The 25,044-nt window shown below is 44.9% G+C and overlaps 1 protein-coding gene across 24 annotated transcripts in view; it reads right to left on the reverse strand.

Annotated features, from left to right (window-relative positions):
* LRRFIP2 (LRR binding FLII interacting protein 2) overlaps positions 1-25,044 on the reverse strand; it is a 107,545-nt gene that overhangs the window by 4,605 nt on the left and 77,896 nt on the right. For 12 of the 24 annotated variants that reach the window (XM_086720401.1, XM_086720400.1, XM_086720417.1 and 9 more), the window contains 6 exons: positions 23,982-24,152; positions 15,137-15,229; positions 12,576-12,668; positions 6,949-7,050; positions 6,554-6,686; positions 4,757-4,806 (listed from right to left, as the gene is read on the reverse strand). In XM_086720401.1, the coding sequence (XP_086576527.1) occupies positions 4,757-4,806; positions 6,554-6,686; positions 6,949-7,050; positions 12,576-12,668; positions 15,137-15,229; positions 23,982-24,152 (642 nt within the window). The remainder of the gene's footprint in view (positions 1-4,756; positions 4,807-6,553; positions 6,687-6,948; positions 7,051-12,575; positions 12,669-15,136; positions 15,230-23,981; positions 24,153-25,044) is intronic. The other 12 variants (XM_086720419.1, XM_086720418.1, XM_086720416.1 and 9 more) reach the window with 3 other exon arrangements.

The raw sequence follows: 25,044 nt of genomic DNA on the forward strand, positions 1-25,044 counted from the left end.
TGCCCAAAATAAAGGATGCTTATAGTCACTTATTCGTAATAGCTCCACACTGGAAATAACCCAAATGTGACAGGAGGATTAACTAACTGTGGCACATCTAGACAGTGGAATTACTATCCAGCAAGGAGGGAGAGCAGAGTGTGCTGTGTGGAAGATGCCACACAAAAGAAGAGTGAGTAAGTACATAGTGTAGAATTCTAATTCTATAAAACTCCAGAAAATGCAGACTAATCCCCAGTGATAGACAGCAGACCAGTGGTTGCCTGGAGAGTTAGGGAGAGGGAGGCTCAGGAAGGAAGGTTCACCAAGGGACACAGAAACTTGAGCGTTACAAATATTTCCACCATATTGACTGTGGTCGTGGTGTCACCGGTATCGTTAAGGGTTGAGTAGTGTCCTTGCAAAATTCATACGAAGTTCTAACTCCCGGTACCTCAGAATGTGAACTTACTTGGAAGTGGGAGTCCCTGAAGATGCACTTAGTTGAGATGAGGTCATGCCAGAATAGAGTGGGCCCACAATCCAGTACGACTGGTGTCCTTACAAAAAGAATGCCATAAGAAGAGAGACAGACAGAGGGAAGACGCTGTGAAGACACACAGAAGGCCGTGTACGGGCCACGGAATGCCAAAGTCTGCCGGCAAACCACCAGGAGCCAGAAGAGAAGTGTGGAACAGACTGCCCTTCAGAAGCCTCAGAAGGAACCAACCGGGCTATTGCTGCCTCACCTGGGGCATTTTCTAATCTCCAAAACTGTGTAGACAAGAAATTTCTGTTGCTCTGAGCCAGCCAGTTCGTGGTACTTTGTTATGGCAGCCGCGGAAACGAAGACGGTAGCTACCTTTCTTTTTACCCTTTACGCCCAGGCCGCTTATTGCGTACCAGTTATACCTTCGTAAAGCTGTAGGCTGCTCTCAATTGGCAAAGTGAAGAAACTAAAAAATCCAACAAAAAGGAACTCTGGGTTGGAAAAAGACAAGGCCCGGTGGAGACAGGAGCCCCGCACATGGGGAACAAGGAGATGAGGCGAATGGACACGTACCCCATGCTCAGGCCTCCGGTGCAGCCTCAGTTCCCAGAATGCTGATGGCGAGGCTGGTACCCGCACACGGGGGACCCGGGCACGTCTCCCTAGAAGACCATCTGCCTAAAGTCAAGACCGCCATACCCGAACGAAACACCCTGCCACATCAACTTCACCAAGACACTGACCTACGCTTAAAGCTTCCCACTGGCATCTTAGCTCTCCCTGAAACATAAGGCCGAATGATACACATAAAAAAGCATCTGTTTGGAAATGAACTATGCACACAGAAGAAATCAGAAAACAAAGCAATGAGCTATCAGGATAAGTGAAAATAACTGCATCCTGGAAATGACTGCAGAAACCGAAACCCAACAGAAGTATTCAAAGATAAAGTTAAGAACGTTTTTTAAAAAGTAGAGCAAAAGAGGGGTGCCTGGGTAGCTCAGTCAGGTAAGCATCCGACTCGATTTCAGCTCAGGTCATGATCTCATGGTTTGTGGGTTCGAGCCCTGTGTTGTGCTCCTCGCTGACAGTGTGGAGACTACTTGGGTTTCTCTCTCTTTCCCTCACTCTCTGCCCCTCCCCCACTTATGCACTTGCTCTCTTGCGCTCTCTCAAATTAAGTAAATAAACTTAAAAAAAAAAAAAGCGCAAAAGATCAAAAGGGATGGGGAAACCAGAGAAACAAAAAGGTTAAAACACTGGTCCCAGGGGTCTGTTGCCCCCTCCCCCAGAAATCAGAGCCATGTTTCCCCAAATGCTTATTACTCTTATCAGCAGAGGTCTGGGGAGCACCACAGCTCAGAACTACGATGGGGAGCTGCCTCTGGGACCAAGATGTGAGTCTCCCCGGGCCTCCTTCACCATTCATCATCAAGGGTCAAGGGTGAACGCGAGGATCAGGGGTCCAGGTGGAAGAGAAGGCTTCCCTCGCTGTGACCCCATCAGCAGTGGCCAGGGGAATCCTCGAGGACCAAGTACGCCACTCCCCCAATGGGGAAAGGGCGAGCTCTGCACTGGGAGGAAAGCCATGCTTCCCAGACACTTCCACCCTTTCAACACAGACGGTCGCCATCACCGTCTGCCTTGAGTGAACCAGGACTAGTCTTTCGTTATCCCCGTCATTGTCACGTCCATGTCAAGAACAGTCATCCTCCTTCTACGCTCTTTCCTAAAGGGCTCTGTACAACTCCTCCTCACCCTTCCCAAAGCCTGGAACTCTGGGTTACCATTTCCCCCTCATCCTCAGTCTCTTCTCGGAGCCGTCTCCTCACCTAGTGCACTAGCAGAAAAACGCTCTCCCCTGAGAAGCTCCCTCTGCAGCCCTCTGGCCTTCTGGAGATTGCTTCCGCAGTCCTCCTACCACCGAGCCTGAGAACAGAACACATGACCTGCTTTCTGTGCTGTGTCCCAACTATTCTCCCTCGGTGCTCCCCAAAACTCTTTTCTGGCCTCTTCCCCTCTAATTCCACACACCTGCCACCCCTCCTCACTGCCGGTGCCCCGCTCCTGCTTCGCCATTTAGCTCCTGAACCTCACTCCCTCGAGAATAGCCTTGGCAATTGCAAGATACATGTCAGTAGAGGAGTGCTCTACAGCTGGTGTCAGTTTCTCGAAATCCTCCTCTCCAAGGATCCTGCCATCTATTCCTTCTTGCGCTCACCACTCTCTCGCGGTCACATACTAGATCTCCTGCATAAGTCAGTCCCGTTCCCTTCCTTCGAACCTCTGCTGCCGATCCTTCCCGCTCCCTCTCTCAGGACCCCGAGTCCCCAAAGCCGCCAATCCCACCGGCACCTCCCATCTTCTTCCCACTGGGTCCTGACATCTGCCCCGGATCACCCGTTGGCGTCATTACCCACCTAATCTCTGGGGCCACGGTTTTCCACCCTCACCTCCTCCGCCCAGTTACGCTCCCTGGTAAAATCCAACTCCAGCCACCCACACCGGCACCTGTGCCACTCAATGTGACTGCAGACACACACGCAGCAGGCGTGCTCACACAAACCTCTGACATCCCGGGTAACCGACATGCCCGTTATGTGTGCCGTTTACGGTCTGCTCTTCCACAAGAATGTAAGGGCTACTCGTGCAGGAATTCTTTAACTGCTGTGTTCACTGAGATATTTGGCATAAACAGTGCGCTCTCTTTAAACATTTGAAAAGACTGAATAGGAGTCAGTCATTCTAGGAGAAGAGAAGATGGGAAGGGAGCAGATCAGTCAAGAAATTTCCCCAGGACTGAAGGACAGGAATTCCTACAACTGACGGGGGCCCATACCACGCATGACAACTCCAAACCACATCACTGTGAAACTTCCAAACACTAAGGGAAAAGTGTGATATAAACAGCCAGAGAGGGTTCTACAGAAGGAGTCACATACAGAAGATGAAAAATCAGAATGCCCTTGAAATCTTTAACAGCCACACCGGAAGCCAGAGAACAATGAAGCAACTTCTTAAAAAAAAAAAAAAAAAAAAAAAAGAAGGAAAATGACTGTCATGAAGAATTCTATACCTAAACTGTTAATCAAAGTGAGAGAGTAAAATGAAAACATTATCAGGCCTCCAAAGGTAAGAAAACTTTACAGCCCATATACACCTTTCTCAGGAAGTTACTGAAGGACAGACCAAAAAGAGAACGAACAAAAAAGGAGGAAGTCATAAGGCCTTGCAAAAGGGAATCCAACCTGAGCCACAGCAGAGGAAAGCCTAGGTGGCAACGAAGGGCAGTCCGGCTCTGCACGGAGGGAGCAGGCCATTAAGTTCCCAGGGGCACAGGTCGTGCTCCAAGAATCAAGGAGTGGAACTGAGGGGCGCCTGGGTGGCTCAGTCGGTTAAGTGTCTGACTTCGCCTCAGGTCATGATCTCGTGGTTCGTGAGTTCGAGCCCCACGTCAGGCTCTGTGCTGACGGCTCGGAGCCTGGAACCTGCTTCGGATTCTGTGTCTCCCTCTCTCTCTCTGCCCCTCCCATGCTCATGCTCTGTCTCTCTCTCTCAAAAATAAGTAAACATTTAAAAAAAAAAAAAAAGAAGTGGAATTGAGAGAATAGACGGTGGATCTGAAAACGCTAACAGCAGATTTCACTACCGTTGCAGACTCTGTAGCCAAACTGGTCATAAATACACAGGAAACCAAGCAAAGGAAAAGCAAAGGCATGCTATGAACTCTGGGGGAGCCGGAGCCTCGAAGGAGAGGGAAGGCACCCCTGGAATGTGGCCGGGCTCCAACGGCGAGCGGCGCTCGCAAGTCCTGATAAAACGCGCGGGCCGGGCGTGCCGTTCCTTCCGGAGGAGGATGGGGGCACAGGACAGAAGGCCAGATGGGAGCTTCTACAGAGGGAGGCCAACAGAGAATGCCCAGAAGCAACTGAGCGTGTGGGACGGAGATGCACAAGAGCAGTACGCATCGAAAGACTCTGCCAGACCAGGTGGGCACGGTCAGGGGTGAGGGTGGGGAGGCAGGGCAGGGAGCTCCTGTCTTCACTACAAGCTCTGTGAAACTATTTAACTCCTTCGACTCCATGTCCTGTAAGTTTGTTTAAAAGAACAGGAAACAACAAAGAGACAAAATGGGCATCGTCTTTTTACCCTTCAAATGTTGCTTGCGTACTGATGTTTGAAGTAAGCACCCTTCTTTCTTGTGTACATTTTAATTCGCTAACGTTTTACCCTGTGATTTAGTCCATCACGACCAACATTACCTTCCAATGAGAAGAATGCCTTTACCTGTGATAGTAGCTCTTCCTTTTCTCCAGCAAGTTTTCGTAGCCTGACGTCTAAAAAAATTGGAAAAGGCTGTAAACCAAATTTGTAACGATACAGTGCTGGAACAATTAAAAATAATTCTTGAAATTCAAAAACAACAAACATTATCTGATAAACAGCTCACAGCTTTCTATTGAAGAGCTTCGAAGGAAATGCTTCAGTTAATGGTATTAAGGAAAAGTACTTAAATATTCACATATTTCCACATAGCTGATAGTTATCAAGGCACTAAATACGACATTTGCTCCCAAGGGCAGTGATTTTCCATTTAAAGACAAACCAAAGTACAAAGATCACTTCCTTGTTTCAAAACGTGCAAGCTTTCGCTGTAGGCAGACGACTCGAGCTGCCGGGGTGTTCTCGCAGGCTTGATGAAGCCTCACAGGAGCAAACATGATGTTGGGGGAGAGGGGGCCTGGGCGGGGAGGCTGGACAGGGGAAGCAGGAACTCAGTGCCGAAGAAGCCAAAGGCCCACGCGGGCCAGTGGGGGCACACGGGGACCAACCCTGAGCCGAAGGCAGTCAAGGGCTAATCCGAGGCACGGCCGCTCCCGGCCCGAGAGGAAGACGGCTGCTTCCCCGGCATGCATCGAAACTGGATCCTGGGCGCCTGGGTGGCTCTGGCGATTAAGCGTCCAGCTTCGGCTCAGGTCACGATCTCGAGGCTCGTGAGGTCAAGCCCAAGCCCCGCGTCGGGCTCTGTGCTGACAGCTCGGAGCCTGGAGCCTGCTTTGGATTCTGGGTCTCCCTCTCTCTCTCTCTGCCCCCCACACTGTTCGTGCTCTGTCTTTCCCTCAAAAACATTTAAAAAACAATTAAAAAAGAAAACAACTGGATCTTGGACTGAGGGAGGACCACAGATGAGTAAAAGCAGCAGCCGACATCAAGCCAGCACCTCCCACAACCAACCGGGGTCACAGCTAAGTGCAAGTGCTGGTTTCCTCAGCACCTTTCAGATCAACAGAGGACACCCTGAGCTGCTGCCCCCAGCCACACATTCAACGCCTTCTCTAGAGCGGCTCCCACTGCCTCGCCCGCATCTGCTGTATCAAAGTGCTCTGTTTCTGAAATTCTGTGCATTAGAGAATGTGCTTACTAACTCTAAAAATGTTCCACTCCTCTGGGAAACCTACAATATCTACGAAAACGAAAAAAGATTTTTTTAAACAAAAAAGTGAGCTGATGATAGAGTTTCTGCCATTTTCCTTCCTCTAGAGCAGGATCTTAGTGGAGCCAATGGATGCACACCCGTGTGGTTTCCTGGGAGAGGTGTTATGAAAGTCTCGAGGGCTTAAATTTAAGAGCCTTAGATGTCAAGAGGCTCAGAGGCCCTGCTCTGGAAAGAACACTCCTGTAAGACCTGTCTTCTTGGTCATCTGCGGTGGCAAAGAGCTGCAGAACCAGATTCTCTAGGAAGAAGAAACAAAACATATTGGGAGCCGCCTACCAGCCCCCTGGTTCCCTGGGGTGCCTGTGCTGGATTATCTCCTCCAGGAAGATGTGTATTTAGGTGAAAAAGCAATGTGTATACACCAACAGTGCCTCTCCCCAGGGGCCTTACGATGACCCAGATGCTGGTTTCCCAAGGTCAAGGATGCCTGGAGACAACGTGCCCAGATTTCTTCCTGTTAAGGATTTAGATACACCTCAGATGGCCCTTGTGTCGTTTTTGTTTTCCAAGATGGGACATGAATAAGCCGGAAGTCTTACGAGGACGACATTAAATCCCAGTCGACACAGCAGCGGCCGGTGCCTTACCTAGCGGACCTTCTCCTGCAGACTCCAAGACCTGAGCAGCCTCCTGGGACACCACAGTGATGGCTCCAACCACCGGTTCATGATGGACGTCACCATTGGGGGTGCCATCAGGGATGATAACTAAGCCATGCTTCTGTGGAGAAGGCAAAACCCACCGTCACAAAACACGGCTCACGCAGAGGCGGTGCGTCCTGTGACAGACAGGACGTGTGCCACGGGTAACACCTGGTGAGAACTAGTTACATGGAGCAGAGCTCTGCGGAAGAAGTGGCTTACTCCTGTCTACCGTGCACTGAAGAATGAGCACTGGTTTGTCTTTGGGCTAGGAAAGATAACCAGATGAGAGGGAAGAATAAAGCAGCGAGGGACTTAAGTCCGGGCCAAAGCTAACGTACCTCTCCTGTCTTCACCGTCTCCTTCGGGTCAGCCAGCTGCTCTCTGAGCGCATCTCGCTCATTCCTAAGGCGGGCAATGTACTCTCTCTGTTTCTCTAGGGCCTGGTTTTAGACAGGGTAGCAAGGGAAAGAATGGCACAGAAAAAGAGCGAGTGAAAGAGGGAGCAGAGAGCACCTAATTCAAATAAACACAGATAAGGGCATAAAAGACGAGGAGCAGTAAAAGCTTGGAAACCGGCAGTTAGGTAGACACGGGAGGAAATACAAGGTCTTGGGGACACACGTCTCCACAGGAGAGTTTTAACAGAAACTGGTTAATCGTGCATAAATTCGCCAAAGCATGCTTATCCCATCAGGCAGGAGAGCTGATCTTTCTTTCCCAGTCGATGAAAAGGAAAAAAAAAACAAAAAAAAAAAAAACAGGAAAAGGAAGATGAAGACAGCAATAATATTAAAATGAAGTTTTCCTTACTGATCTCCTTACTACATTTTCATCTGGTGACCAATACAAACAAATACATCTCACGTTTAACTAAAATACTTCATTCAAGAACACAGTGAGGTTTAATTCAAAAAATTAATTTAATTTAAACTTTTTTTAAGTCAGAAAATTTCAATGGCCCTGGAAGAAAAAACACCAGTATGCACAAGGTATTTTAATTCAATACTGGCCGTAGTGATTGTTCTCTAAGCAGTGTGGCAAAATATTCCTCAAATACCACCTAATTCAAAATAGCTAACCTCCAAAGGGATCCCCAAGGACCTGTTTTTTGTTAATTTACTTAAATACAATTAAGAATCATCTGGTGTTCTGATAACGCCTTTCTGAATGTGAAAACCGAAACTAAAATACTGACAAAACCAAAGGAGCCCGTGTACGGAGCGCAGCAGAATAAGGGTTTGGGGATCAGGCTTTTGAGTGGTGGCAGGTGACTTACCTATGCCTCAGACTCCCCATCTGAAAAGCAGAAGGGACAACAGCAGCCCCACCCCAGGTACACGGTGTGGGCACTGCTGCAGCACCAGAGCCCCAGGGAAAGCTCCGGAAAAGCCGCCCCCCGCCCGCCGTTTGCACCTGGAGCCCCCCACCACTGCCTGGACCTCACAACCTTCGGAGCTGAGGAGCCGAGGGTGGCGGTGGGAGAAGCGGGGATGCGAGCGGGAGAAGCAGGTGACAAACCAAACCTGCCCCAGGTAATGAAATAACCCAGACTTCAAAACGTACCCCAGGCAAGCAGTCTATGCGGACAGCTGACGGGTGACTGTGTTTAAAAAGCCTCTCTCTACACGTGTTCGTATATTTAATATTTTCTACCCACAACCCCATTAATCCAAGAAATTAAACTACAACAGGTAACCCTGCTCTCTCGGTTTAGTGGGCTAGAAATGAGCCAACTGCTTCATTACTGACTGGGGAACAGGTGGACGATGTTCTAAATCCTTATAAATCCTACTGTGCACCCAAACTGGCAGTCAGTAAATAAGGGATGCTAGCAATGACCTCTGTGCAGCTCCAACTATACAGCAGGCGCTGCTACAAAGACATAAAATCCGCCTAATATGTTTACATATATAATCTCTCCCTTATATATCCTGTACTTGTGTTATCCCCATTTCACAGATGAGAAAATTGAGGCCCAGAGAGGTTATGCTTTTCTTGCCCAAAGTCCCAGTAAGTGCCAATGCCAGTTCTTTTCAGTTCCAAAGCCTCTGCATACTTTTTCTATATCACAGCCCTAAAAAAGCCACAATTACGTTTCCTTACTGTCGTCTCAATGTTGCTGGAAAAGCAGTGTATAAGGGCAAGTCCTACTCCTTGCTCACCCAAACTGCAACGTCAAGATCTCATTTCTTTTCAACAATTTACATTCACACCATATGGTGTGTCTTAAGTCTGCCTGTAAGTTGATACTTTGAGTTGCTAGCATCATGAGGCATTTACCCTGACCCTCCACGCTAATACTCCCATGCCATTCCATTAATGACAAGTGTCACATCAGGACAAAAAAGCACAAGCAATACTTTCCCATCTGTTGACAGACACCCGGACCTCCGCTGGGTTAGAATCTGTGGGTTATTGGTATCTGCGTGCACAGTTACACGTGCATCAGCACACACAGCTGGGTCAGTGATCACGGCCACGACATGCTCCACAGAAATACCACCACTGAACATACACGGTCTCTCAGGAACAGACCAATTTGAAACTGGACTAGATTCTAGCAAATGCTGGTACATGCCATTCGCTCCTCTTTCTACGTCTTCTGGCAATGGACAGCTTTACTTTTGGACTTTTTAAACTTCGTCTTCCCATAATTATGGACGGGAAAATAAAATACATCCTATAAGTTCTCCCACTTCACCACAAAGTTTGGAGACTACCAAAATACCTTATAATTGGAACAAATGTACTCACGCCGGATCTGAAATCCTCTGTAGTACCTGACCATAAAACCACTACCCTGTGTTTGCATTCAGTAATAGCTCATACAGCAGATTTTTTTCTTAGGGTAAAAAGTACATGCTTGCGGAGATCTAAAGAATTCTTTACCCCTGACCTAACCTCAAATTCTAGCGTCAAGAAGTCTGGAAGATACGTATAACAGGCTGCACTTTTGGGCAACAGGTTAACTCTCCATATAATCGCACAGGGGCAGAAATATCTTTCGTCAGAATGGGAGTGAGTCTCACACTGGGCTGTCTAGATCGAAAAGTCCTTTGGATGCATTTCTACATGTAGCCACCTGGCACTTAGAGCTGCTTTCGGGCTGTGTGCATGACTACAAGGATCAATGAAGGAAGAACTAAAGAGAACCAAACTGTAGCATGAAAATAATGGCCATGTTCCTTTATTAAGTTACTAACTTGAAATCTTGAAAATGAAGCTAGAGGCAAGTGGTGCATTAGGGAGTCACTGACTGTCGAAAACGCGTCTTGGGTAAGTCATGGGAGGACCACATCAGGATGGCTATCGGAAAAACGGAAAACAGGTGTTGGTAATGGAACCCCTACGCAGTGCTTGATGGGAATGTGAAATGGGGCAGTGGCTGTGGAATACAGTGTGGCTGGTCCCCAAAAAACTTAAACACACCATCGCCATATTATGCAGCAGTTCCACTCCTGGGTATACAGCCGAAGAAATGAAAGCAGGGTCACAAAGAGGTATTTGCCAACTCATGTTCACAGCAGCAGCATTCACAACAGCCAAAAGGTGGAAGCCAACCATGGGTCTGTCCACCAACAGACGAGTGGATGAACAAAACGTGGTGCATCCGGACAACGAAGTATTTCTCATTTGGTCTTAAAAAGGAAGGGCATTCTGACACCTGCCCCACCACAGAGAAGCCTTGAGGACCCGATGGGAAGTGAAATAAGGCAGTCACAGAAGGACAAAGGCCGTCTGATTCCGTCTGATAATTACGTGAGGTGCCTAGAGCAGTAAGTCCGTAGAGACGGAGCGTGGAATGGTGGTTGCCAGGGGCTGGGGAGGAGGGGGGGGGAGTTGGCGTTTAACGGGCACAGTTTCAGTTGCGCAGGGCGAAGGAGCCCTGGAGACGGACCGTGGTGACGGTAGCACAACACTGTGGACGTACTCAGGACCACCGAACTCGACGCCGAAAACTGGTTCAAGTGGTAAGCTGTACGTTATTTGTACTTTACCATAATTTAGAAACTTTCCAAAAGAGTCAAAGGAGGGACCAACTACTAATACATGCAACTTGGGTGAATCTCAAGGGAACTGTGCTGAGGGAAAAACATAACCCCAAAGCGTTAAATACTGTATGATTCCATTTCTGTGATAGGGCTCCTAATGGCCAAATCACAGCAATGAGAACAGATTGGCGGCTGCCAGGGCTCGGCAAGGAGTAAGGGAGGTGGTGGACAAGTCCACGAAAGGGCAACTGGAGGGATCCTTCGTGGTGATGAGAATGTTCTGTGCTTTGCCTACATCAAGGTCAATATCCTGGCTGTGGCACTTTGTAAGACGTGACCTTAGGGGATAAGTGGATGAAGGGCATACGGGATCTCTCTGTATTACTTCTCACAATTGCATGTGAAGCTACAATTAGCTCAAAACAATTCTTTAAGTGTAACTTAAAAAACAAAAAAGCCAAAGGAACACATTATTATACACCACACAGAAATAAGATAGCCACTTAGTCATTCAGTAATGCCAGGAAAACTTAAAAGTCAAAAAATTTGTGTCTCAACTATCAGCACATCTTTTTGGCAGAAAAAAAATTTTTGTTTTATTTTGAATAGCTATTTTATTGGACTGTGTGGGTTGGGGTTTTCCTATGGCTGATCCAAAATAATCAGTTTAAATACTAAGATAATTACACAAAATGGAAATCATGGACCTACAGATCTGTGCTAAAGAAAATCACGGAAGGTCCTAAAAGAAGACCATTCTGGATAGTGACCAGACTTCAACCAAACTTTCAAACTACTGCTTAGTGCCACACATTTTTCACATCTCATTTTAAATTCCCCAAGTAAAAATTTCAATGAGATCAGCAGATGACAATCAAAATTTCCAAACTCTTAACTGTTGTTAATTTATATTCCAGAAGGCTCTTCTAACCTGGGGTGGAATTTTAGAAACTCCGTTATTTAAATATTAGAAATTCTAAAAAGGTAGCTTTATTTCTTTAAAACTTTTGGTCTACCAAACTCTTAAGAAGTGATTTTGTTTCCCACGTGTTCATTCCTAAGAGGACAGGTCCCTGCAGGGATGAGAAGCACCCGAGAGCCCTCCCAACAATGAAGGACACGGACCCAGAGGGCTTCTCATCCTGGGTCCACGCAGGCGCTCTTGGGGGTCTGTGCCAACTTCCCCCCACGGCCTCGGGACAGGGGCTCCCTCTGTCTGCTGCCTCCCCCGCAGCCCCGTCCTGACGAGGAAAGCGCTGCTCTGGCAGCTGTGGCTGCGTGGAACCCCCGCCGCACGACCCGGAGTCCACGCCAGGAGACGGGGCACGTGTCAAAGGGGTGACACAGGACGAACTGGGGGGCGTTTTTCCAGCCTCCTGCGTGCCTGGAATCTACCTGAAGGCCTTAGGGAAAAAGCACTGAGGACTTTCCTCATCGGGGCCCCTGCTTCGGGGAGTCACGGGGTCATAATTAGAGATGACGTCACAGTTTGGCAGCCCTGGCCAATCTCACATTCCTATCCACTTCCGTAACGACGGTGATGTTAATCTCCCGCTATTTTATTCACCAGGGATTTATGGGATACTAATTACTTGTCCTCTACCCCCCACTCACTGTTCTCTCGCTTCTCATCCAAAATTCTTGCAATGTAAGGATATCAAGTTACCCACAGAGTTTGAATTAAACGCCTGTGGCTGCTTCTGGATAAGAATCCTGGGGAAATAAACTTCCCTAGAAAGTTCCTACTTGTAGGTTTCAGAATCCCACAGTCAGCTAGAAAGAAGAGTTCCTTCCAGGCACGGTATCAGGTTTCCCCCTGGAAGTTTTGTTCTTCTTCTGCTTTTACTCACATTTCCGTGCATAAATGCTCAAAGGTAACCCAAAGGACGGATTTTTAGGACCCTCTAGGTTAAATTCTATTGGTCTGTTCCTCATCAATGAGCTTCAGACCAAAGCCCAATGTCATGTCATACCCTAATGTTTTTATCTTTCCAAAGAAGTGTCTCCTGGAGGTCAAACACCTCTTTTGTCATGGTGTCTATTTTCTGTTGCATTCGTTGATTCTCCTGCAGAGGAAGAGGGGAGAGAAGTAATAAAAAAGCAGAAAGAAAAATGGAGGGGGTCAGAGGGAGGCAAACAGAACAGAAATAAAGCTGGTAAGGAAACTTTAAAAAGGGAGAAAGAAAGTCTGCGATCAACAGGAAAAGCCAGAGTTGCTTGCTAAAGGGCAAGATGACATTCCGTGTCTCGGCGACACGACTCCCCCTGGCTTGCCACAAGGAAACCGGGAGTAGCTGTTGCAACCACAGCCAGGGGGCAGCAGGCCAGGCGGGGCTGCTGTGTGCACGCGGCCCCACGTGTGCTCCTCTGGTAACTGACTCTCCCAACATGGAACGGCTGACGTTTCTAGAGAGGGAGACGCAGATTTGCTTATGGACAAATGATCCTTATCACCGAGAACAAGCAGTGGTTTTAAACTTCCTTTTTTGAAGCACAGCTGAAGAATACAAGGGAGCCGTATCTCAGCTGAATCATTCTGAACTTGTCAGCAGAACCTACGATAGCAAGAGTATCATGAATTGAATAAACAGTCCTACTGGTTTTTAGAAACACTGGAACGCAGTGTCCAGCGATTCCTAAACTGTCCTCCTCAGGCAATGAGGCTCAACGTGTATCCTTTTGTATTTAACAGGTTTGCTTTTAAAAATTACTGGCGGGGCGCCTGGGTGGCGCAGTCGGTTAAGCGTCCGACTTCAGCCAGGTCACGATCTCGCGGTCCGTGAGTTCGAGCCCCGCGTCGGGCTCTGGGCTGATGGCTCGGAGCCTGGAGCCTGTTTCCGATTCTGTGTCTCCCTCTCTCTCTGCCCCTCCCCCGTTCATGCTCTGTCTCTCTCTGTCCCAAAAATAAATAAACGTTGAAAAAAAAAAATTTTAAAATTTAAAAAAAATTAAAAAAAAAAATTACTGGCAAATTACCATCTCCTACCTTCTCAATTTACACATTTCTCATCTACTTAACCACGCAAGACCTCAAAGCATTATTTTGTCACATTCAAGGTTTGGCAGTTATACGTAAACATGGGTATTCACATCTGAGAGATGTCAATTCTAAACATAAAAACTCCCAAAACTAAGGTTTTTTTGAAGTTTGTATATCCAGCACCCCCGGCTTTTAGAGAAACCACGGTGACAAGTTACAGGAATCAAGCATTACAATTCCTCTTAAGCACAATCATCAAATTAAAAGCTAGAACAGAACTGGTTAAAAGCTTAACCAATTCTGACTTAAGCTACTGAATTTGAGAGGCAGCTGCCAAAGCAGTTTTACTATTCTTTCCATATCAAAAACGGGAAAAGTATATATCTTAATTAGAAGAAGAAATAACAAGTGGCTGGCATACTGACACAAAAAACACAAAAGGACAAAAAAGGAGAGGAATTCCCATTATTTTTGAACACCAGCAGGATACAAAATTTAGATATTATGCTGCATGCCATAAATGGAAAAACTAGGACAACTAACTTCACATGTCATCTGGTATTTTCAAAGGGTTGTCTGTGTCCGTGTTTAGATTCACAAACTCCACCTGCTTTCGGCAGGCTACATTCACTTCTTCTCAAGGATGAAGAGGAGTGACACAGATCCACAGACAAAAAAGCAGGCATTCCTTTTCCTCTATGAACTGGTTTCTTAACTGACTTACAGGGTGAGGGATTAGGTGAGGCGGGTCCATGGGGGAAAAGAAACAGAGGGGGCAGGGCGGGTGCCGAGCGACAGGAAGGTGGACAAGCACCCGTGTGGCACAGGAGGCACGTCCCGGGGATCCTCGAGAGCTGGCCTTCCTGAAATCGCCCTCGTGGCATCAGGCGCACGCGAGACACCTCTGATACCCACACCGAGCCAGCGGGTGGGACCCCTGCCCAGACGCTTACCAAACACGACAGCCTCGAGCGGGAAAACCACATTCACGGGAAATCAGGGATGCTCACAGAGATCCGACAGGGATGCTCACAGGGGAGAGATGAGGAGCGCTCTCGGATTCCCCCTGGGGGACCCCTGCTGCTGCCACCCCGGGCTCCTCCCCGAGCACAGCCTCTGCGCTGCCGAGCTCCACCCTCCTGCGGGGAAGGCGTCACGGCGACTCGGCCTTGTCGTCTGGCTGCCTCGGCGAAGACCAAACGCCTCACTCCCCAAGGCTCCCGTCTCGACACACAGCACCCACCACATGCCAAAGAATGATGGTGCTCCTGCTTTTTCCTTTTGCTCGCTTTCTAAGATAACTTTAGCAAAGAATGTGCTGAGGAATAAAAGACAATTACAGACGCTTCTGCTGGCAAGAGCGGGAACGTTTGTAAGACCGGTAGCGTCAACTTTTTAAGCCTGACTCGATGTGTCACGTGTGTGAAACTTTAGGGTGAGGAAGAGACCAGGAAACTGTGGCATCTTAACTCCCTTCCCTCCCAGCGCACACCCCCTCGTCCCACCCAATGCTTCGTTTCCAAAATCAAGTGTTGCCACAGGGCCCGCACCTACCTCGATGAGCTCATCTCTCTGCCGAAGGCCTTCTTTAAGCTCATCCATCTTATGCTGCAGCACGCTGCACATGTGTTTCTGCCTTTCCAACTCCTGTAAATACACAAGTGACACGGTTTGCACAGAGAATGGCGCACAAGACACTGGACCGTCTACGCCAGAGTAACAGGCGACGCGTGACCTCCAGAAACACACCCGGACTTCCCACGCACAGCAACTTAGAAAAATGCCGAATTCTAGGGAAAGGCTCAGAAAATTAACATTTTTCATCTCCTAGGAGATGAAAACCCTGACTAATCAATGGCAAAATTACTAAGAACTATGAGATGACTTAATAAAGTAACAGGTCATATAATTAACATATAAAACTCAATAATCTTCATAAATATAATCTAGAGAGAAAATACAATAAACACACGATCACAACACAAAATTTTTAAACATACATGTGTAAACATATAGGAAATACCCAAAGATCAATATGGGGAAAATTATATACAATGTTCCTGAGGGCGCCTGGGTGGTTCAGTCGGTTAAGTATTGATTTCAGCTCAGGTCATGATCTCACGGTTCATGGGATCAAGCCCCATGTCTGGCTCTGCACCGACAGTATGGAGCCTGCTTGGGATTCTCCCTCTCCCCCTGCCCCTCACCCACACTCTCCCTCTCTGTCTCTGTCTCTGCCTCTGTCTCTCTCTCCCTCTCTCAAAATAAACAAACGCTAAGAAATATATATTCCTGAAAGACAAGTAGGACTAAACAAACAGAAAGGTATACCATCTTCCTGGATAAAAAGACTCAGTATCAGGGCACCTGGGTGGCTCGGTCGGTTAGGCATCCGACTTCAGCTCAGGTCATGCTCTCACGGTTTGTGGGTTTGAACCCTGAATCGGGCTCTGTGCTGACAGCTCAGAGCCTGGAGCCTGCTTCGGATTCCGTGTCTCCCTCTCTCTCTGCCCCTCCCCCGTTCTCACCTTGTCTCATTCTGTCTCTCAAAAATAAATAAATGTAATAAAAAATTAAAAAAAAAAACACCTCAGTATCATAAGAATGTCAGTTCTCCCCCAAATAAATCTATGCATTTAATGCAGTCCAAATAAAAATACTATTAGGCTTTTTTCTCATCAGAGTTAGAGAAGCTGATTGTAAAATTTGTAAGAAAAATGTAAGAAAAAACAGCCAGGAAAAAAAGCACTGAAAAAACAGAAAGCTAGCCTTACTGGATATAAGACCTACATAATTAAAACAATGTTGTGATGGCCTATGAGCACAGAGAGCAGAACAGAAGATCCAGAAATATACCCAGTTACATGTCAAATACATCAAACGACAAAACAAGAAGCGCATCTCAAATCGGTGAGAAAAGACAGACTTTCATGTCGTGACCCCGGAAAAACCGTAACCCAAATGGAAAAAGAGAATTGGAACGACACCTCAGACTACACACCAGACAAATTTCAAACGGATTGGAAGTGCACAGAAAGAAGAGAGGGAAAAAGAGAGAAGGAAGGAAGGATATAGTTACTAGAGAAAAAAATGAGTGGATTCCTATAACCGAAGAGTAGGGAAAACAGTACTAAGAAATCCAAAAATCTGCAAGCAAGAATAGGAAACGGGTAATAAGTTAGACCACATACACACTTTTGAATGGCAAAAGGCACTCTAAGAAAAGTACAAATACAAATGATAAGCTGTAAAAAATAAATTACAACTTACATCAGAGACAAAACATGACTATCTCTCTATATAGAGTCTCTAAACTTAGGAAGAAAAAACACTAGTATATAGAAAAATAATCTAAAGATATGGACAGTTCACAGAAAAAAACAGAAATCACGCTGAATATAAAAAGATGATCATACTAAAAGATCAAGAAGTTAAAACTGTATGTCCCACTGAAGCACTCGTCCAAAACTTGACAACATATTCAAGAAAATTCTATGGGGAAGGGAACAGGCCCTCTCGCACATTTTGACAGGAATCCGAAATGGCATCACTACTACCACAAAGGGAATCCGGCAGATCCAACAGAATTACCATACCCTTAGACCCAGTAAACCCACTTTGACGACTCCCGTAGACAGGCCAGCAAAAATGCAAAAGGACTTATGTAGCACACCACTTCTGCAGGACTATTTTTAACAGCAAAACACTGCCAGCAATTCAAATGTCCATTAATAGGGAGCTGGTGGAAGAAACTACAGGACACACACACAACGGAATAACTATGTAATAATACAAAAGAGTGAAGAAGATCCACGATCATAAAGGTCACAGTCATCGAGGTATGGAAAGATATTTACAGTATGCTACCATTTTCTAAGAAAGGGGGGAAATAAAAACATACACATTTGTATATATATTTTTTGAATAGCAAAATAGATCTACCTTCTTAAGCAAAAAAAAAAAAAAAAAAGAAGAAGAAGAAGAAAGGAAGAATAAACCATTTAGGTGAAAAATTCCCTCAAGAAACAGGAATGAAGAGATAGAAGACTGATTTCTTTGAGTAGATTTTCTTTCATTTGACTTCAGATACATGTAAATGTTATGTAACTGCAACAAAATTAAATTGAAAAAGCAATTCCTGATGGAAGCAACCCAAGTGTCCACCAGCAAATGAATGGATAAACAAAATGTGGTACACAGACACACTACAGTATTATTCAGGAAGGGAATTCTGACACGTGCTAACATGGGTGAAACCTGAGGGCATTACGCTAGTGAAACAAGCCAGTCACAAAAAGACAAATCCTGTATGAGCTCACTGATGAGACGCCCAGAGCAGCCAGACCCACAGAGCAAGGGGAACGGTCGGTCGTTGCCAGGAGCGGAGGGCACGCGGCCGGGAGCTGTTGCGTAAGAGAGTTTCAGTTTTGCAAGATGAGAAAGTTCTCACTGCACAACAACGTGAATATACTTGATATCACTGAACCGTAACAATTTAAAACTGTTAAGACGTGACCTTCGTTGTACTTTTCACCACAGTTAAAAGCGAAAATTATTTAAAGATAAAAATTTTAAAAGCAACTCCTAAATACTGAACATAAAATACAATGAACCTAACTATATATCCAGGTAGCAGCATCAGCACAGAGAGAGAAACTATTTTGAGTAACTTTTAAAACCAATGCTTGGGCTATACATAGGCTAGCAGCAAAGTAACAAGCCAACAGAAGAACACAAAAAACTTTTAACTATTTTCAGTAATTATATCGTTGGTGGTGACATTGGTATTGCTATTCTGAGTACTGTGGGGCACAGCAATGAGAACAGAATATAACATAATTACTATCATCCCCAGTGACTTTGAGAACGCACAGTGGGAAAACGGAGACATGCACGTGTAAGAAGGAAAAGTGCTTGAGTCCTGAACGTGAACTAGAACTACCAGCGTAAATTCGTAATGTATTTTGACTTTACAAAGAAAAAAGTACCCCACATAAACATTTCCTGTATATCCACTAAAAAGCCCTTTATAAACCATAATCCTCTCGGTGGCAAGAGCTCTCTAGCACGCACACTGCCCCCCTACGAGAGCCAGCGCCCCGGACAAACAGCTGGTTCCGGGTATGGAGCAAGAAACGACCAGACGAACCTGGAACCCTTTCTCGTGCTAGGTAGCAGAGAACTTACCAAGACGGTGAGACTTACAATGAGTCAAAGCTACTTGGAAATCAACCTGAAGACACTCATATTAGTTAAAGGTTGAACAACTTGAAAATCGACTAAGAATAAAAGCTACAATGATTTCGAATCATCAAATGTTTGAATTGGTGACTTCATAATGATATTTTGAAACATGCTTTAGGCTGTATATGATAAGGGACTTGTATCTGGAATATATAAACTCTTACAACTCGATTATAAGCAGACAACCCAAGTTAAAAATAGGCAAAAGATGTATTTTTCTGAGAAAGATATACAAAGAGTCAATAAATACATGAAGATATACTCAAAACCATTAGTTATCAGGAAAACGCAAATCAAAACCACAGCTGCTAGGACGGCTCTAAAAAAAGTCAGACAATAACAAGTGCTGGTGAGGGTATAGAGAAATCAGAACTCACATGCCCTGCTGCTGGGAATGTGAAATGGCGCAGCCACTTTGGAAACCACTGTGGCATTCCTCCAATGGTTGAACATGGCATTGCCATGTGACCAGCAATTCCACTCCCAGGTATGCACTTAACAGAAAGGACAGCATACGTCTACACAAAAACTTGTACACAAATGTTTACAGCAGCATTATTCACAAGGGGGGGGGGGGAGAATGTGCATCAACACCCAAATGGACACACAAAATGCGCTATACCCATACAATGGGATAATATTAGGCTATAAAAAAGCAGTGAAAGTAGTGACTCATACTACAGCATGAGTGAACCTCAAAAAGATTTAAGCTAAGTGAAAGAAGCCAGTCTCAAAAGACCACATATTATATGACTCCACTAGATGCAAATCTAGAAAGAGGAACTCTATAGACACAGAAGGCAGACCAGTGGTTACGTAGGGCTGAAGGGGCGGGAGACAGGGGGATAACAGCTAAAGGATACGGGGTTTCTTTCTGACAAGACTACAGGACTCTGAAACTGGGGATGGCTGCACGTAACTGTGAATATACACAGGCCCTGAATTGTACACTTCAAACAGATGAACCACAACATATGGTATGTGAATTATAGCTCCAATCCACTTTAACACAGTCAAAGAAAACAGTAATGATGGACTTAGAACGTCCCATTTTACAGCGCCTGGTCAACTAACAGACCGAAGCACCCAGCGACAGCATTACAAAAAGAAAGAGCCACACATCAGGGCCTCCTGAAGGAAGACAACCTATGAAGTGAACTTGCCAAAAACACTACACCTGTATTTGTTTAAGCCTCTAAACCTAACTACCTGTTTACAGGAAACACAGAGGAAAAGGGAACACATTAAAGACACCATAGGGATAAAACAGCAAAATCCCTAAGGCTGTTGAAAACTGTTAAGCCAAGCAATCCAGTCTCTTCAACACACAAATTGCAAGGGAGGGGAAAAAAAAAAAGAGAGAGAGAGAGAGAGAGAGAGATGAAAGGAAACCTATAAATAAAAAGAGACTTAAAAGACATGACAACTAATTCCAATATGTGGAACTTATCTGGATCCTCGGTGGTCGTTGTTGTTGAAGTGTAAAAAAGAAAACAACTTAGGTCACTGGAGACCGTTGAGATTTTAACAATGGTTGGATCGGTAGTATGAAGGAATTATTCTGAATTTTTCAGATGTGAAATGATCTTGTGGTTATGTTTTAAAAAGAGAGGGAGTCTAGGGCACCTGGGTGACTCAGTCAGTTAAGCATCTGACTTCAGCTCAGGTCATGAATCTCACGGTTCATGAGTCGGAGCCCCACGTCGGGCTCTGTGATGACAGCTCAGAGACTGGAGCCTGCTTCAGATTCTGTGTCTCCCTCTCTCTCTGCCCCACCCCTCCTTGCGCTCTCTCAAAAATGAATAAACGTTAAAAAAAGTTTTAAAAAAAAGAGAGAGAGAGAGGGAGTCCATATCACTTAGAGAGCCATACCTAAACTCTTATTAAAATATGAGGGGCACCTGGGTGGCGCAGTCGGTTAAGCATCCGACTTCAGCCAGGTCACGATCTCGCGGTCCGGGAGTTCGAGCCCCGCGTCCGGCTCTGGGCTGATGGCTCAGAGCCTGGAGCCTGTTTCTGATTCTGTGTCTCCCTCTCTCTCTGCCCCTCCCCCGTTCATGCTCTCTCTCTGTCCCAAAAATAAATAAACGTTGGAAAAAAAAAAAATTAAAAAAAAAAAAATATGAGACACTAGGGGCGCCTGGGTGGCACAGTCGGTTAAGCGTCCGACTTCAGCCAGGTCACGATCTCGCGGTCCAGGAGTTCGAGCCCCGCGTCAGGCTCTGGGCTGATGGCTCGGAGCCTGGAGCCTGTTTCCGATTCTGTGTCTCCCTCTCTCTCTCCCCCTCCCCCGTTCGTGCTCTGTCTCTCTCTGTCCCAAAAATAAATAAAAACGTTGAAAAAAAAAATTTAAAATATGAGACACTGAGGACTTGTCTCAAAGAACAGGAGTGAAGGAAGTGGACAGGGTAAAATTGGCCACACACTGATGGTTGCTGGGGGTATGTGATGGGTTTTAGGAGGGTTCAGTATAGTCTATTTTTTTTGTATTTTTAAAATCTATAATGAAACACTTTTTAAAAATCTCAGATAAGCTTAAAAAAAAAAAAAAAAAGAATCCCCTACTAAAATAAATAGCTACTAAGAAAAGAATAATGGGGCACCTGGGTGGTTCAGTCGGTTAAGCGTCCAACTTGGGCTCAGGTCATGATCTCACGGTTCGTGAGTTTGAGCCCCGCATCGGGCTCTGTGCTGACAGCTCAGAGCCTGGAGCCTGCTTCACATTCTGTGTCTCCCTCTCTCTCTCTCTGCCCCTTCCCTGCTCATGCTGTGTCTCTCTCTGTCTCAAAAATAAATAAACATTAAAAAAAAGAAATTTTTTTAAAATTAATTAATTAATTAAAAAATAAAAAGAAAACAATAATATACTTGAGACATTCCTAATCAGGCATTCTTCCCCAAAGTAGGTACAGACAGAATATTTAAGATGCAGTTATTATATTCCCAGTAGGAAGCACTGACGACATCTGAAAAACTATATTAATATCATTGTTGTTTTAATTGAATGGTCCTTCTCCACCCTTACCTTCTGAGCTATAATGAAACATACCTGAGCGCCTGACCTCTCTGTATGTCTCCGAGCATGAACCTCTGAGCCTCCTGCATGAGGCGATATCTACTGAGAAGAGCTCAGAGAGAAGGTGCACTAGAGAGAGGCATCACGGTACCCAAAGTAGATTTACAGAGTATTTAAAAAGCTCACAGAGGGGCGCCTGGGTGGCTCAGTCGGCTAAGCATCCGACTTCAGCTCAGGTCATGATCTCGCGGTCCGTGAATTCGAGCCCCGTGTCGGGCTCTGTGCTGACAGCTCAGAGCCTGGGGCCTGTTTCGGATTCTGTGTCTCCCTCTCTCTCTGACCCTCCCCCGTTCATGCTCTGTCTCTGTCTCAAAAGTAAATAAACGTTAAAAAAAAATAAAATAAAATAAAAAATAAAAAATAAATAAAAAGCTCACAGATTTTTTTAATTTGAAAAGCACAAGTTTTTTTCTACATAAAAATTAAAAACCACACCACTATGTATGCTAAGACATCTCTAGATCTTAGAAAAAGAAGGGAAAAAGAAAGTGGCTTAGTAAGTTAATCATGGAGGTTTGTTTTTTTTTTAAATGCTCAAGGGCATTTAGCACTGAACATTAAATACTTTAGCGTGAGATTGTCCTCTAATCTCCTAGAAGCAAAGAGCCAGAAATAGATACGAAAAAAGCATGGAAAAGCAAAAAAAGGAGTCCAAGGGCTCTACATAAAGTATGATGGTTCATAATCTCCAAAACTGGTCCTTAAGAAACAGGAAGAATCACAGAGGAAACCAGCTATGCCACCAAATCATAGTCCGCAATGAGCCCTGTCATCCAATATGACAATACCCAGAAGTCTCTTTTCCACTTGTGCAGATACAAGTTTTCTTATCCTAACTTTTTTTTTAGTAGACTTGACTGTTTAGAGCACTTCTGGGTTCTTGGGAGTTGAGTGGAAAGCACAGAGTTCCCACATACTCCTCCCCCCGACACAAAGAGGCTCTCCTACCTGCTATCAACATCCTGCACCAGAGAGGTACAATCGTTACAGTCGCTGAACCCACAGTGACATATCACCACACCCAAAGCCCACAGTTTACATGCAGGTTCATTCTTGGTATTGTATATTCTATGGGTTTCCACAAATGGATAATGTATCCATTAGAACAGTATCACTGCCCTAAAAATCCTCAATGTGCTGCCTATTCATCCTTCCTTCTCCCAAATTCTTGGCAAACATTTCTGAACACTTTTTAAACATGACCAAAACAGACTGGAATGAACATTTTCAATCCTCAAGGAAAAAAAAAATCCCTATTAGAATTTACAGTATTAATGCCAGTCCCTTCGAGGTTATATTAACAGCTTCCCTCCCTTCAGATGACTGATGTTTCTAACCAATGCACATTTCCGAAATTGTTTTCTGGGCTTTTTATTTTTGCAATGTTGTCACAACTCATATTTTGGCAGTAACAGCCTTTTGTCCTCTGCTTGGACTGACATTAACATTTTAAAAGAGAACCCAATTTGTTTTCTGCTTGCGTCAAAGGGCAAATATGAACCTTGGACAGTGGCTTTCATTTTCCATCTGTACATTCTAACAGTATAGCTTACAAACCTCTAAAGAAAACATCTGCTGACATCTGACCCAAGTCTCCATCCTGCTGTTTTTAAATAAATAACTGATTAAAAACTTCTCTCTAATCATTTGGAAAAGAGAGTCTCTTAAAAAATGATAGAAATAAAAGAAAAGAACAAAATGAACTGCCTCCCGGAAAGTCTTCAGAGCTTTGTGGAGTTTCCAGCCAGTTTCAACAGGAAGAAATTAAGTAATTCGCTGAAACTGCCGCAATTAAGAGACAGAAAATAAAGATAAAACTTGAGCTGCATTTTATCTTCAGAAACTGAAGGAGGTCATAAGACTTTTCTTAAGAAAATTAAACAGATTCCGTAAGAACTTAAAAGGAAAACGTTCTAGGAACTGGTAGCTCACGTTCTGTCAATTTCCTTGGAACAACCAGTTTCAACTGAAGCTCCACTTCCAGGTCTGAAGCCCTCTTCCATCCAGCGCAGCACCTTTTAAATGGCGGGTGTGAATCTTCCGCCCCAGACCAAGAGAGGATACAAGGTGCACACTTACCTTTGATTTTTCTTCATTTTCTCTATAAAATTCCGCCATCTGTTCCTCCTGTTCTTCAATAACGTCTTTGAGGGTGTCTACCTGGTAGATCAAATTGTTCTTCTCATTGTCCAACTGTGCGTTGGAAACCATGGCTTTCTTGTATTTTTCTTCCACTTCAGATAAAGATTCCTGAACGAAAGGCAAAGCCATTAGCCTGACATCTAAAACATGCCCATCGCTTATATGCAACATGACAGGAAATACAGGACCGGCACAAACACATGAAGGTGCATTTTCGCAAAATACAAGCAGTCGGGGGATCTCCATGTTTAGTAACATGCACGCGAAACAGAAGGACGGTAAGAAGCCAGTTGCGCCACCGTGAGAACTTCGTATGCTCTCTGCTACCCGAGAAAACAAAATCAAGCACCAATGTAGCCTCTGAAAGATGAAAAGGTATGCAGACCACATCCATTTGTTAGGAGTCCTAAAACGAAGAATCGTCAATGTTTTCGGAAACGTTACTCTTGTTTTTAACAAGCTATTCGGTACCCAGAATGCAATGATAAGCCTCTCTTACACAAGTAAGCTTCATACTCATTTGAATTTTGCTGCTTCCTAGACATCTGCTTTCAGTTCTTTCCCGTTCTGCATACGAATTTTCATGTAAACGTATAAACATTTTTTCTAGCAATTATTCAAATTCTGGTCATTCTTAAATAAGTAAGCAATACAAAAACGATGAAAAAAAGCAACAACAACAAAAAAAGAGCAACAAAAAACAACTGAAATTTTATATACTTCAAAGCTTTCTGCTTAAAACAGCTTCAAGTCTATCTTTTAATAACTATATCTAATTTGGTAGATTACTACCACATAGTGACAGTTTTTAAAGCTAAAAAGAAAAAACATTTCACATAGAAAAAATCATCACTTCTGGAATACATTTTAAAAGTACTAACATAAATGTTCAACAAACCAAGATTAATGACATAAAACTGATAGCCCAAAATGCTTATATTTATGATCAACTGACTTTTGACAAGAGTACCCAGACAACTCAATGGAAGAAAGAATATTT

The sequence above is a fragment of the Puma concolor genome, chromosome C2, assembly GCF_028749965.1.
Source record: "Puma concolor isolate L17-30 chromosome C2, mPumCon1.1.hap2, whole genome shotgun sequence".
Lineage (NCBI taxonomy): Eukaryota > Metazoa > Chordata > Mammalia > Carnivora > Felidae > Puma > Puma concolor.